Source organism: Scyliorhinus canicula, chromosome 2 (genome assembly GCF_902713615.1).
Source record: "Scyliorhinus canicula chromosome 2, sScyCan1.1, whole genome shotgun sequence".
Taxonomy (NCBI): domain Eukaryota; kingdom Metazoa; phylum Chordata; class Chondrichthyes; order Carcharhiniformes; family Scyliorhinidae; genus Scyliorhinus; species Scyliorhinus canicula.
Window position 1 is genome coordinate 250,316,027 of NC_052147.1, and position 15,435 is coordinate 250,331,461.

General features: G+C 42.0%; 1 protein-coding gene across 1 annotated transcript in view; it reads right to left on the reverse strand.

Moving 5' to 3' along the window:
• LOC119962094 (low-density lipoprotein receptor-related protein 1-like) overlaps positions 1–15,435 on the reverse strand; it is a 2,271,162-nt gene that overhangs the window by 1,874,309 nt on the left and 381,418 nt on the right. Inside the window, 1 exon segment of the mRNA XM_038789946.1 lies at positions 11,345–11,467. Within this exon segment, the coding sequence (XP_038645874.1) occupies positions 11,345–11,467 (123 nt within the window).

The window sequence follows — 15,435 nt, forward strand, 5'->3', positions numbered from 1 at the left end:
TGCCATCTGGAGGCCTTGATATTTATCATTATGAAGTGCTTTGAGAGGTTGGTCATGAGACACATCAACTCCACACTCCCAGAATGCCTTGACTGTGTGCAATTCGCATACCACCATAACCAATCCACAGCACATGCTATATCCCTGGCCCTACACTCATCCCTGGAACATCTTGTACACACCCCTGTCTGGTGCCAAGTTGGAGATGGTTGACAGCTTCAAATTCCTAGGTATGCACATCACCAACAATCTGTCTTGGTCCACGCATGTCAACATTATGACCAAAAAAGCACAACAGACCCCATACTTCCTCAGGAAACTAAGGAAATGCAGCATGTCCTCATTGACTCTTACAAATTTTACAGATGCTATCTGGCTGCATCACAGCCTGATATGGCAACTACCCAGCCTAAGACTCCCATCTATTGACTCTGTCTACACCACCCGTTGTTTTGGGAAAGCAGGCAGCATAATCAAAGGCCCCACCCGCCCGGGTTATTCTCTCTTCGAACTTCTTCCATTGGGCAGGAGATACAAAAGTCTGAGAACATGCACTAACAGGTTCAAAAACACCATCTTCCCCACTGTTACCAGGTCTCCAAATGACCCCCTTATGGACTGAACTAATCTCTTCACACAACGTCTCTACCGAATAGCACTACACTCCAAATGCACACCCAATACCTGTGCCTATGTATTTACATTGTGTATTTATGTATGTCCTATGTTTTCTCATATATGGAACAATCTGTCAGGACTGTACACAGAGCAATACTTTTCACTGTACCTGGGGACACATGACAACAAATCCAATCCAATCTTGGAGAGAAATTCGTTGAGTGTATTCAGGAAGAATTCCTCACTCAATTTGTGGATGACCCGACTAGAGAGGGGTCAAAATGTGACTTCCTCTTGGGGAATAAGGAAGGGCATGTGATGGAAGAGTTAGTGAGGGATCACTTTGGCACCAGTGACCATAATTCCATTAGTTTTAATATAGCTATAGAGAATGATAGTTCTGGCCCAAAATTTAAAATTCTAAATTGGGGAAAGGCTAATTTTGAGGGTGTTAGGTGGTGTAATGGGCCAGGGTTTAGAAAACCCCAAAGTATATCCCAGAGTTCACCTGCCCCACAACAGGCCTACTTTACAGGTGTGGTGCAACAGAGAGTTAAAGTACATTTAAATTAAAATAATGTTTATTTATGAAATCAGTATAACCCACAGTAAACATCTTAACAACTATCAACACCAATAATCCCCACAGATACAATATTCTAGAAGTAACCCTTAATCTTACCTTGCAACATCCATAAGACAAAAAACCCTTTTTAACACAGAGATCAGGTTTACATTCTCTACTGATAGCTGTTATCACTTTGAAATCACCCAAATGATCTGGAGACCGTCTTTAGATTACAGAGAGATCCTTGTACAGCTGCTTGCTTTCCCTGCAGCTATCCAACTCTCAAAACGAAATTAAAAACAAACAGACCCACACCAGCTTTTGCTCAAAACGAAAGTGAAAGACAGCCAGCCCAGCTCCACCTACGCCCTGACATCACTGCAGCTATTCGATAAATATCCATTCCTTAAAGGTACATCCACTACAGCTATTTAATAAACACCCATTTTTTAAAGGTACTCTCACATGACACCTCCCCCAAGAAAAAAAATCAACCATCAACTTCAAGATTGCTTCATTTTTTCACCTTTTAACTTTCCTTTAAGAAATATTGACAGTGAATATACGTTTTTTTTCAACAAAACAAAACACACAAAGATTTATAGTAACAGTCCATTTTAGTTCTTCTTCCTCCATCTGGAATCCTTCTTCATTGACAGTCTCTTTGGACAAGAAGGTCCAACACGATCCATCCATTTCTCTATGCCTCGGTATTTCTCATTAAAGTCAGATACACAGGAGCATTGCCTAACACAGCTGTCAGGCAGTCAAATGCCTGTTGACACTCTGCTGTCCATTTAAATTTGTGATGCTTTCTTAGCAAGTCCGTCAGTGGAGCAACCCCACTGCTAAAATCTGACACAAATGTTCAATCAAATCCGCTCATGCCAAGTAATCGCATTATTTCCCTTCGTGTTGAGGGTATTGGAAACTCCCCTATAACTTTTGTTTTCACATCCTGTGGGACCATTCAACCATATCCGATTGTATGGCAAAGGAAAGTGACTTGGGCTTTTCCAAATTCACTTTTGGCTAGGTTTACTGCCAAACCCGCCTCCTGAAGTCGATCGAATAACTCCATCAGATGTTTTAAATGTTCTTTCCATGTCTGGCTGAAAATTACCAGATTGTCGATATATACCGCACAATTGTGTAATCCTGAAACGACTTTGTTAGTTAACCATTGAAATGTGGCTGGGCCGTTTTCGTGCCAAATGACATAACTTTGAATTGGTATATACCATCTGGAGTCACAAAAGCTGAAAACTTCTTCACCCTTTTGGATAAAGGTACCTGCCAATCACCTTTAAGTAAATTCTGTTTGGAAATAAATGCTAATTGTCTCACTTTCTCAATGCAATCCTCCAAACGTGGGATAGGAAAAGATCCATTCTTGTAACTGCATTAACCTTTCTATAGTCCAAACACAAACGTTGGGTACCATCTGGTTTAGGTACCATCACTATGGGTGAGCTCCATTGGCTGCAACCCACTTCAATTATGCCATTTTAAAGCATACTCTCAATTTCTTTGTTAACCTGTGCCAATTTAAAGGGTTAAGTCTGTATGGATGTTGTTTAACTGGAACCGCATTTCCCATATGTACATCATGTATAGCCATTTTAGTACTTCCGAATTGATCTCCACAAACTTGCCCATGTGATATCAATAACTCTTTCAGGTCAGTCTGTTTTTCCTCTGGAAGGTAACTCAACAATTTATCCCAATTTTCAAGACCATCCTCATTTTCCAATCTAATTTGAGGTATGTCAAATTCAAAGTCATCTGGATTTGGTTCTTCTCTTTGAGTTGGAATCATTAAAACCGCCTCCATTTGCTCTCCTTCCCTTTCAAAATACCTTTTAAGCATATTCACATGACACTCGGTGAGTCTTCCTTCTACCTGGTGTTTTTACCACATAATTCACCTCACTTAATTTCCTTTCAATTTGATAAGGTCTACAAAACCTTGCTTTTAAAGGTTTACCTGCCACAGGGAACAATACTAAAACTTTATCTCCACAGGCAAAACTACGAACTTTGGATTTCTTGTCCGCTATCTGGTTCATCACATTTTGTGCAACTTTTAAACGTTGTTTAGCCAATTCCCCTGCACTATTTAATTGTTCACTAAAATTTGACACGTAATCCAATAATGTAAGTTCCGATTTCCCGCTCACCAATTTTTCTTTAATCAATTTAAGTGGTATTCTTACCTCATGACCAAAAATTAGTTCAAAAGGATTATATTTGGTTGACTCATTAGGTGCATCCCTAATTGCAAACAATATGAATGGAATTCCTTTATGCCAATCCTCCAGATAATCGTGACAAAAAACCCTCAACGTTGTCTTTAATGTCTGATGCCACCTTTCTAATGCTCCCTGTGATTCTGGATTGTACGCAGTTTTTAAATTGTTTTATTCCGAAGCTATCCATAACTTCTTTGAATAACCTTGAGGTAAAATTTGATCCTTGATCCGATTGTATTTCTGTGGGTAGTAAAGATATCTAGTAAAGAATTTAAGTCACTCCTCCACAATCTTTTTAGCTGTAATATTACGTACTGGAATGGCCTCTGGAAACCTAGTTGACACATCCATTATAGTAAAAAGATGTTGATTCCCACTTTTCGTTTTAGGAAGCGGTCCTATGCAATCAATTAGGACCCTCGTAAAAGGTTCCTCAAATGCAGGAATAAAGATTAAGGGTGCTGGTTTTATCACTGCTTGAGGATTCCCTGTCACTTGACATGTGTGACATGATTGACAAAATGTAACTACATCTTTATGTAGTCCAGGCCAATAAAAATGTTTTTGTATTTTAGCTTGCGTTTTCCTTATTCCCAAATGACCTCCCACTGGCACCTCATGTGCAACTCCTTTCTGTACCCTACCGGCAATACTACTTGATGAACTTCTGCCCACTTTTCATCTGCCTGCATCTCCACATGAAAAGGTCTACATTTTCTCATCAAGACATCACTTTTATGATAATAACATTCTGGTATACACTCCGATTCCTCTTCCGTGTATACTTTCTGATACATGCCAAGAACAAAGAACAAAGAAAAGTACAGCACAGGAACAAGCTCTTCAGCCCTCGAAGCCCGTGCCGATCATGCTGCCCGACTAAACTACAATCTTCTAGAATCTTCTCCACTTCCTGGGTCCATATCCCTCTATTCCCATCCTATTCATGTATTTGTCAAGATGCCCCTTCAATGACACTTTCGTCCCTGCTTCCACCACCTCATCCGACAGCGAATTCCAGGCACCTAATAACCTCTGTGTAAAACACTTGCCTCATACATCTCCTCTAAACCTTGCCCCTCACACCTTAAACCTATGCCCCCTAGTAATTGACCCCTCTACCCTGGGGAAAAGCCTCTGATGATCCACTCTGTCTATACCCCTCATAATTTTGTAGACCTCTATCAGGTCGTCCCTCAACCTCCATCCTTCCAGTGAGAACAAACCAAGTTTATTCAACCACTCCTCATAGCTAATGCCCTCCATACCAGGCAACATTATGTAAATCTCTTCTGCATCCTCTCTAAAGCCTCCACATCCTTCCGGTAGTGTGGCGACAAGAATTGAACACTATTCTCCAAGTGTGGCCTAACTAATTCTTATACTCAATGCTCCGGCCAATGAAGGTAAGCATACCATATGCCTTCTTGACTACCTTCTCCACCTGTGTTGCCACTTTCAGTGACCTGTGGACCTGTATACCTAGATCTCTCTGACTTTCAATACTCATTAGGGTTTTACCGTTCACTGTATATTCCGCACCTGCATTAGACCTTCCAAAATGCATTACCTCACATTTGTCCGGATTAAACTCCATTTGCCATCTCTCCGCCCATTTCTCCAAACAATCTAAATCCTGCTATATCTTCTGACAGTCCTCATCGCTATCCGCAATTCCACCAACCTTTGTGTCGCCTGCAAACTTACTAATCAGACCAGTTACATTTTCCTCCAAATCATTTATATATGGTACGAACAGAAAAGGTCCCAGCACTGATCCCTGCGGAACACCACTAGTCACAGCCCTCCAATTAGAAAAGCATCCATCCATTGCTACTCTGTGCCTTCTATGACCAAGCGAGTTCTGTATCCACCTTGCCAGTTCACCCCTGATCCCGTGTGACATCACCTTTTGTACCAGTTTACCATGAGGGACCTTGTCAAAGGCCTTACTGAAGTCCATATAGACAACATCCACTGCCATACCTGCATCAATCATCTTTGTGACCTCTTCGAAAAACTCTATCAAGTTAGTGAGACACGACCTCCCCTTCACAAAACCATGCTGCCTCTCACTCATACGTCCATTTGCTTCCAAATGGGATTAGATGCTGTCTCGAAGAATTCCCTCCAGTAATTTCCCTACCACTGACGTAATGCTCACCGGCCTGTAGTTCCCTGGATTATCCTTGCTACTCTTCTTGAACAAAGGAATAACATTGGCTATTCTTCAGTCCTCCAGGACACCATCCGTTTTATTTCTACATCTTTCTGTTGTAACTCCACCAATTTTCCTGGACTAAAAATATCCGCCTCATCCTCCACCTGTTCTTATTCTTTTTTCAACCATCTGATCAAAAATCTTTTCTGATAATCGCACTTCAGCTTCATCTTCATTCTTTCTCCTCTTGTCTTAACCTGTGACTTTGCAACCTTGTTACTAAACAATCCGGAAAAATCCCAGGATATTCGTCCTTCAACACTTCAGTGGTCTGATTTTCCACTGACTCATCAACCACAGTAGGCATCACTCCCACCCGCGATCCAGCTATATCATTACCCAAGATAAACTGTATTCCTGGACAAGATACTTCCTTTATTACTCCTACTACCACTTCACCACTCTTCACTGGACTTTCCAACCTTAGCTTATATAATTGAACACTACTCCTCTCACCCTGAATTCCACATATTACCACCTTTTCTGGCAACATTCTTCCCAAACTGCATAACTCCTCATCTCTTACCATTAAAGATTGACTCGCTCCCATATCTCTTAAAATTGTGACTTCTTTACCTGCTCCTCCTGATACACATGAGTAAACTTTACCCACACAAGTAAATTCTTTAAAGACATCTGGCACCTTCTTATTAATCACCTCTTGATCAGGCTGTACAATCTTTTGCACCTCCTTCGCTTCACTTGGGCTTTCCTTTACCACTTTAACAAGTCCCACTGTCTTATCATATTTTACCACATCAGCCTTCCCAGTGCTTTTCTTCAACCACCAACACTGACTTTACATGGTCTCGTTTATTACAGTGAAAACATTTGAAACTTCACATTTTTTTCCACACTCCTGGATTTCTTTTTTTAATTTGAGGTGCACTCTCCTTATTATCTCCAATCAGATCACCTTTACCTTTACCACTTGAGTATTTCTCATGTCCCCAGTTTCTATCCCTCACAGGCTGAAACTGATGTCGTAAACCAACCTTTGATTTATGAACTAATTCACAACCATCTGCCATTTCTGACGTTAACCTCACAGTTTTAACCCTCTGTTCTTCCACATGAGTTCTCACTACATCAGGAATTGAATTTTTATACTCCTCCAAAAGTATAGTTTCTCTGAGAGCTTCATAGGTTTGGTCTATTTTCAAAGCCCTTATCCACTATCAAAATTACTCTGTTTGAGCCTTTCAAACTCCATGTATGTTTGACCAAATTCTTTCATTAAATTTATAAACCTTTGTCTGTCGGCTTCAGGCACTAGTTCATATGCATCGAAGATGGATTTTTTCACCTCCTCATACGTCCCAGGTACCTTCTCCGGTAGTGATGCAAACACTTCACTAGCTCTCCATACCACCTTTGTTTGAATCAGTAACACCCACACATATCCTGCGGCCATTTCATTTGTTCAGCCACCTTCTCAAATGAACTGAAAAAGGCTTCTACCTCCTTCTCGTCAAACCTTGGCAATGCTTGGATATATTTAAGTAGATTCCCACCAAGCCTTCAACTTTGACACTCTTTCTCACTATCCTCATAACTATCATCCACCTGTACGTTTCCCTTTCCGTCTGCCAATTTTTAAAAAAAAAATCATTTTTTGCAATTAAGGGGAAATTTAGCGTGGCCAATCCACCTAGCTTGCACATTTTTGGGTTGTGGGGCCGAAACCCACAGAAACATGGGAAGAATGTGCAAACTCAACACGGAAAGTGACCCAGAGCCGGGATTGAACCTGGGACCTCAGCGCCGTGAGGCTTCCGTGCTAACCCAGTGCACCACCATGCTGCCCTTAGGTCTGCCAATTTTAACTGACTGTCATGTTTCATGACCATTTTCTGAAGTTCAAACTCTCTCTCTTTATCTTTTTCCTTGATCTCGACCTCCCTTTCTCTTTCTTTTTGTTCTGCGAGGACTATTCTTTATTTTCTCCTTTCTTCTCTCTCCTTTTCTTCTTCCTCTCTCTCTCTTTCTTTTTCCTCTCTCTCTTTCTTTTTCCTCTCTATCTCTTTCTCTCTCCCTTTCTTTTTCCTCTCTATCTCTTTCACTCTCTTTCTTTTTCCTTTGTCTCGTGTTCAAGCTGCTTTCATTCTTTCTCATGTTCCATTTGTTTAATTTGTAACTGAATTTTTGCCATTTCCAGTGAGTCAAGCTGTATCTCAGGCAACTTTAAATGCTTAGCCACCGCCATAATCACCTCATCTTTTTGTATTTTATCATGTAATGTTAATTGCAATGTTTTTGCCAAATCTAACAGTCTGCTTTTAGTCTCTGTCTGTAAGGTACTGCGTGCGACCGTCTCCACCCCCAAAAACTTCAGAGCCTCTGAAAGAGCCATTGTCCACCACACACCAACTTAAACTAGAATACCACACCTGAAAAGCAACCACATAAGCTTGCCCCTCACTGTCTTTAAGTTCACTAAGTCAATCCAATAGATAGACTTTTATCCCGGACAAGCCCCAATTTGTTATGAAAAAATGAAAAATGAAAATTGCTTATTGTCACGAGTAGGCTTCAATGAAGTTACTGTGAAAAGCCCCTAGTCGCCACATTCCGGCGCCTGTCCGGGGAGGCTGGTACGGGAATCGAACCATGCTGCTGGCCTGCTTGGTCTGCTTTAAAAGCCAGCGATTTAGCTTGGTGAGCTAAATCAGCCCCTAAAGTGTATCATGGAGTTCCCAAACCCAAAAGTGTATCATAGAACATAGAATATAGAACAGTACAGCACAGAACAGGCCCTTCGGCCCTCGATGTTGTGCCGAGCAATGATCACCCTACTCAAACCCACGTATCCACCCTATACCCGTAACCTAACAACCCCCCCCCCCCCCCTTAACCTTACTTTTTAGGACACTATGGGCAATTTAGCACGGCCAATCCACCTAACCCGCATATCTTTGGACTGTGGGAGGAAACCGGAGCACCCGGAGGAAACCCACGCACACACGGGGAGGACGTGCAGACTCCGCACAGACAGTGACCCAGCCGGGAATCGAACCTGGGACCCTGGAGCTGTGAAGCATTTATGCTAACCACCATGCTACCGTGCTGCCCCAATCATGGAGTTCACCTGACCCATAACTTTTAATAGATTGTGGGTATGGGGAGCACACGGTCCACTCGACGGGTATGGTTCAAACAGAGCTTTACAGTACTTTTAAATTAAAACAATGTTTAGTCTATAAACTCAAGTTCACCTTTTTAAAACATACAGTGAACATCTTAGCAACCATCAATTCAAATAAAACCCCCAAAGGATACAACACTAAGTAATCCTTAATAACTTCCCAAACAACATCCAGAGGACAAAAGAAACACCTTTTAATAGAAGCACATTAGGTTTACATTCACGACTGAGAAGATTTATAATTCTGAATTCACCAAATGATCAAGAGATAGCCTTTTCATGGCAGAGAGATCAACAGTACACCTGCTCTCTCTAGCTTGAGCTCCAACACTGAAAACAAAACTAAAACACACCCTGCAGCAAACAACCTAAAATGAAAGTAAAAAGCTGACAGTCAGCCCAGCTCCACCCACACTCTGACATCACTGATAAACAACCATTTCTTAAAGGTACTCTCACATGACACAGCCCAGACACACACATTAACTTGAGAACCAAACATATTTGAACTTAGTGTGGGACTGCAGATGACAAAGGATAGACCAATAAAGGAGCATTTGTTAATGCTGCAAAACATCTCACAAGCTGTCTATTGAGGTTTGAGATGGAAAGTTCACGATTAAACTGTGAAAGCATTATTTTCAACAAACTAACTGATATCATTTTTGAAATCATAGAAATTAATTAATCAGGACAGATTACGAGAAGAGTTTGAGAACATGGATATCGCCAGCAAAAGCTATTCATTATTTTTCACTTTCACAGGTCTGTGTATGTAATGCTTTACAATATTGGTGGTGCTGTGGCTAGCACTGCTGCTTCATGGCGCCAAGGGCCCTGGTTCGATCCTGGCCCGGGGTCACAGTCCATGTGGAATTTGCACATAATAATAATAATCGCTTATTGTCACAAGTAGGCTTCAATGAAGTTACTGTGAAAAGCCCCTACTCGCCACATTCCAGCGCCTGTTCGGGGAGGCCGGTACGGGAATTGAACCCGCGCTGCTGGTATTGTTCTGCATTTCAAACCAGCTGTTTAGCCCGCTGTGTTAACCAGCAACCATTCTCCCCCTACTTGCATGGGTCTCACCTCCACAACCCACGATGTCCAGGTAGGTGGATTGGCCATGCTGTACTTCCCCTTCATTGGGGGAAAACAAAATTGGGCATTTTAATTAGAAAAAAACATTGTTTACAAAACCTCCAGATCTCCTTCCTTTTCCACTATTCCCTGAAGATGGCATCTCAAGGCCGGCTGTGCTTCCAAAGATGCCAGCTGTTATCCATTATTCTGTCCAAACGAACATTCTTAATGTTGTTGCTAACATGGTTTTTGGTCAGCTACCAAACTATGGAAGATGTCACTGTTTATCCCATTTCCTTAAATACTTCCCAGCAAGAGTCACTGGATAATGATCAGGAGAGGGTTTACCTGGTTGATAATTTCCCTCTCTGTCCAGAGACCACCATACATAATAAAGGTGTCTGTGAAACTCTGTTCCACAGTGAGAACACTTTCACCCAACGAGCCAACTAGGAACAGAACAAATAATTTAATAATGCTGACTGAGGTTGGCTCTCCTCATTTTAGTTACTTCAGTGTACAACTAAATTTCCACCTGCAAACAGATTGACTCATTTGATACGTTTAAAATTGTTTATTAAAGCATTTTCATCCGCTTCATTTCACCACAATTCTTTTCATCTTCCAAAAAATACTTTGTACAGACTGCAATTTGTTATTTTAAAACTTTCAACTGTCAACTTTGATTAAGCTATCTTCTAATTTAAGTTCGATAGCTTTAGACCAATTCAAATGGAGTCAGACTCAACCATCATGACTATTCACTCATTCTAAGTGACGTGCACTAAATTCTAATTGTATTAATTTTATTAGTTAAAGACATAAAGAGGATTTTCTAAATTAAACATTCAGTAGCCACATGTCAAATTAAATATATGTCTTGAAAAAAACATATTTTAGAGAACTCCAATCACACCAGAGCAAATTAACCAATGACAATCAAGAGAAACGAGGTTCGGAGTGTTGATTTAAACATCGTACATCCTCAACTTAGTTCAACAATGGATCACAGAAAAAGTTAGCAATAATATTTATCTTTAAGCAAAGGGAGTGGGGGGAATGTGGGGGAGGGGGTGCAACATGGTGGCACAGTGAATAGCACTGCTGCCTCACAGTGCCAGGGACACGGGTTCAATTCTGACCTTGGGTGATTGGGTGGAGTTTGCACTTTCTCCCTGTGGCTGCGTGGGTTTTCTCCAGTTGCTCCGGTTTCCTCCCACAATCCAAAGATGTGTAACATTGCCCTTGGATACGTGGGCTTGAGTAGGGTACTCTTTAAAAGGGCCGGTGCAGACCCGATGGGCCAAATGGCCTCCTTCTGCACTGTAAATTCTATGATTCTGTGATAGGGAGTGGGCCGAGGTAGGGTGCTCTTTCAGAAGGTCGGTGGAGTCTCAATGGGCCAAATTACCTCCTTTTGCACTGCTGAGATTCTATGATTCTGTAAAGCTACTTACACTGATCAATTGCCTCGTCTGAATCATCGGAGCAATCTGGCTCACCATCGCACAGCCAGTTCAACGAGATGCAGGTCATCTGGTCATAGCAGCGGAATTCAGCTGGTCCGCATGTTTTATGTTCTAGAAATCAAAACAAAAAAGGCTATTAATAACACAAGTAATCCGAATGTGTAGTTCAGGGGCTCAGTGAAATATTTATCTTCACTCGTCCCAGCTTTCGACCTTATTGTTTTTGAAAACATATTTATACAGGGTCAGATTATCCAATTAGGCGACCTCAAAACTATGGGTTCAGCACAGGAATGCACAAGCTGGTTATTTGAAAGTCTGTACTGCAGTTTTGGCAAAATACAAACTTTTCAAACTCCAACAATCTTGAACACAGATGGAGCATACTAGGCCAGTCAAGTAACCATTTGAAATTGCTGCAGAAAATCAAAATCAGTCTTCCTTCTTTTAGATTAATACAGAGAAAAAATGAGGAAAATATAAAGTGATTGGCAAGTATGGAGGCTGTACATTAAAACCACTTTAAAGCTTTCTGGGTGAGCTTTAGAAGGCCACAATATTGGAATTTATGATAAAGATTGGAGAATGCACCATGAGAGCAGAATTGTGGGCCGGGATTCTCCGAGTCCGAGCCGGGTCGGAGAATTGCCATTGACGCCGAAAATTTCCGTCATGTCGCTCCGACACCAGGACGTGATTCTCCGGCAACTGGAGAATTGGCACCAGTCACAGACGCGTGGTCAATACTGCGCCCGTCGGGGGCTGCTGAAAGAGGTCCCTGCTGTGATTCTCTGCGGTTGACCGGCCAAGTCCTGCCGAGTTCCGCCAGCATGGTTCACATATGGTACCACCCGGCGGGAGGTCGGACCCGCGGCCGCGGTGGCCATCCTGGTGGGGGTGGGCAAAGAATCAGACTCCGGGGGGGCTACCACGACCACCAGGCCCATGATCGGGGGCTATCGATCGGCGGGCACACGTGATCTGGGGGGGCCTACCTTCTTCTGCACGGGCTCACTGTGTCGCTATGCCATGTTGCACGGCACCAGCGCAGAAACGGCCACCACGCACATGCACCGGCGCATAAACGGCCCCGCGCCAGTAGTGCAGGGCTGCGTATTGGCGCCAGAGCTGCATGGAACACTCCGGCACCGTGTTGGCCCCCTGTGGGCCACTGAATCGCTGGGCCAAGGGGACCATTAACATTGAATGAAACATTCCGGTGTTTACGCTGGCATCAACACTTAGCCGGGATTTTGGAGAATCCCGGCCTTGGGATTTCACCTCCAACGCTATGACCCTTATCTGTGCACAGAGTCCTGGCTAACATGAACAAACTGATCTGCAGCTCTCCAGCTGACGTCAACTTTTCATTCCAGATAATGTGGCATTCTGCACAAAGGGTGGGGACTGATAGGGCAACATCTGACCTCCTGAGATCAGGGCGCCTTTTTAAAAGGCGTTGTAGACCAGGTCGTCACGTGACTACACGGTCACGTGGAACGCAATGGGTTGGAGCTTGGTGGAATTAGTCTGGACCTTGGGCAAAGTAGATACGTGAGCATTTGTATGACTAGTGAGTAAATCTTCCATTTGTTGAACAACCCTTGTGCGGTCATTGCCATAGTGGGCCAGACAGAACTACATGGTATCAGCACTGGCAGTATGGCACAGGGACTTTGAAATATTATCCCACTCATCTTTGATGAGGATGTGGTGGACAATTGGTACTGACTCAAGCAGAAATGGATCTTCTGTGATGCAGCACCTCTGAAAAAAACATAAACTAACACGTCTGTACTCTGCTGAACTTTGCAGGTCCTGCAGCGGTCGTAATGTTTAAATTGTTCAAATTCAATTTGGAAGAACATAAAAAGGATCCTCAGCTATACTACAGGAATTCAAACAAATATTCTCCCTCTTAAAAACATAATTTTAAAGCACCACATACATATTCAACTTGACTGATCAGAAACCATTTGAATCCATCATGCCACACAAGTGCTAGGCAATGAGCACCTCCTGTAAGAGAGGATCTAACCACCGCCCCTTGAAATTCAATGGCATTACCATCACTGAATCCCCCACAAACAACATCTTGGGGGTTACCATTGATCAGAAACTGAACTGAACTAGTCATATTAATACTGTGGCTCGATGGCAGGTCAAAGGCTAGGGATTCTACAATGAGTAAATCACCTCATTACTCCCCCAATGCTTGTCCACCATTTACAAGGCACAAGTCAGAAGTGTAATTGAATACTTTCCACTTGCCTGGATGAGTGCAGCTCCAACAACATTCAAACCCTCCACCGCCGATGAACAGCGGCAGCCGCGTGTTCACGGCTTTCACACAATACAATGTGCCTTGCATGCCCATCACAACATATACTGCCAGTCCCCCCTGCAGCAGTTGGTTCCAATACAAGTTCTGCATGCTTGAGTAGGCCCAATACATGGTATGGGGACTTCATCATATCTTAAACTGCCTGGACTGACCAAAGTTGTTCTGTCCATTTTACTTATGCCATTCCCTAAACGTATCCTGAAAGAGGGGGAAGGAGCACACACAATGAACACACAACAGGTTATGCACTCTTTGCAAGTACCCATTGAATTCCACCAGGCACCAGGAGTAAAAAATTACTGTACCTAGGTCTTCTGTGGAAAAATATACCCACTTGGCATCAGTATTCTCCCAAAGCTATTTTACCAGCAAAGACAATGCAAAATGGTTAAATGAATAATGATTTTGTAAAGTAATTTCACTCACTTAATAGTTCTATTCTCTTATTCAATTTAACAATTCCATCGAGTTTGACAAAAAGCCAACAATGGAATGAAAATTGGATTGCAATTTCAATACTGAAGAAATGGTCACATAACAATGGATTACTGAAAATGTGCTGATGTGATTTGCTTCATTACTGAATGCACATGACAATGGAGCCAACAAATGCTCCAAAATAGAGGGGATTTTTATTAAAAGGGGCTTTTAAAACCTGGTTATGTTGCAATAATGTGACAATTATTCTTGTTCTTTAAAAGTTCAACTATTAATGCTTCCCTTTTGGCTCGAGACACCAGATGAACTCTGTCCTCTAGCTTATAGAATGTTCCAAATACTTTTGATAATTCAGACCGGTATCCCAAGTAATTTTTCAATTTAGTTAAATGCTCAATCATTTCAATTTTTAATAGCCATGGATACATCTTGTAAATTTCCAGTGTGGACAGAGAGATTTCATCAGGCCCGATAGACTGAATATTTTCAGCTGCTATTTTCTCATTATTTCTGAAAATATTGAAATTGGTTGTCAATTCCAACAAGCTCTTCGAATTGATCTAGAGCTAAGGATTCTGTTGCTGAAACTATTTCCATCACAACAGCTTCCATAATCTCATATGGGTGGGTTCCAGGTTTAATTCCCAGGTTACAGTGTTAATGTAAATCTACTTGTGACAATAACGATTATTATTTCTATCATTATTATTATTGTGTGCACTACTCTCCATGCTTGTGCCATCATACACAAGGTATTCAGAATTATCACCTGTTTAGACAGTCCAGCTTCGCTTATACCACTATTTCGCAAACAAATCTATCAATCGCAGATTCAACATTGTTAACTGAGTGAGCATCTGTTGTATTATGTGATATGTGCCTGCATGCCTATAATTTAAAGGTGTTAAGCAGAGCAAAGGTTAACATGTGACTGGAGAATAGCACTGCCCGTGGTATGATGTATAATGTCACATGGTATTAGACACAGAGAGAACACTCTGGAAGCAGCCTTCATGGAGCTGGAATCCGTAAATAGTTAAAGATTAACAATAAGCTGTTCATGTCAAAACATACACGTCTGAAGATCTTATAATTGAGACATCATAGCTGAACTGGTAATGCAATATGGAACTCAGCAGCACCACTACCCCTGTATAAGGCAACAGCATTTATTGCCATTTGAGGGAGAATTTCATATTTCTACTGTCCTTTGCTTGAAAAATTGTTTCCTAAGGTCTCAGGCCCGACGAATCCCTTTTACATGCATCTGCAAGTCATGCCTTCTCATTAAAAGACC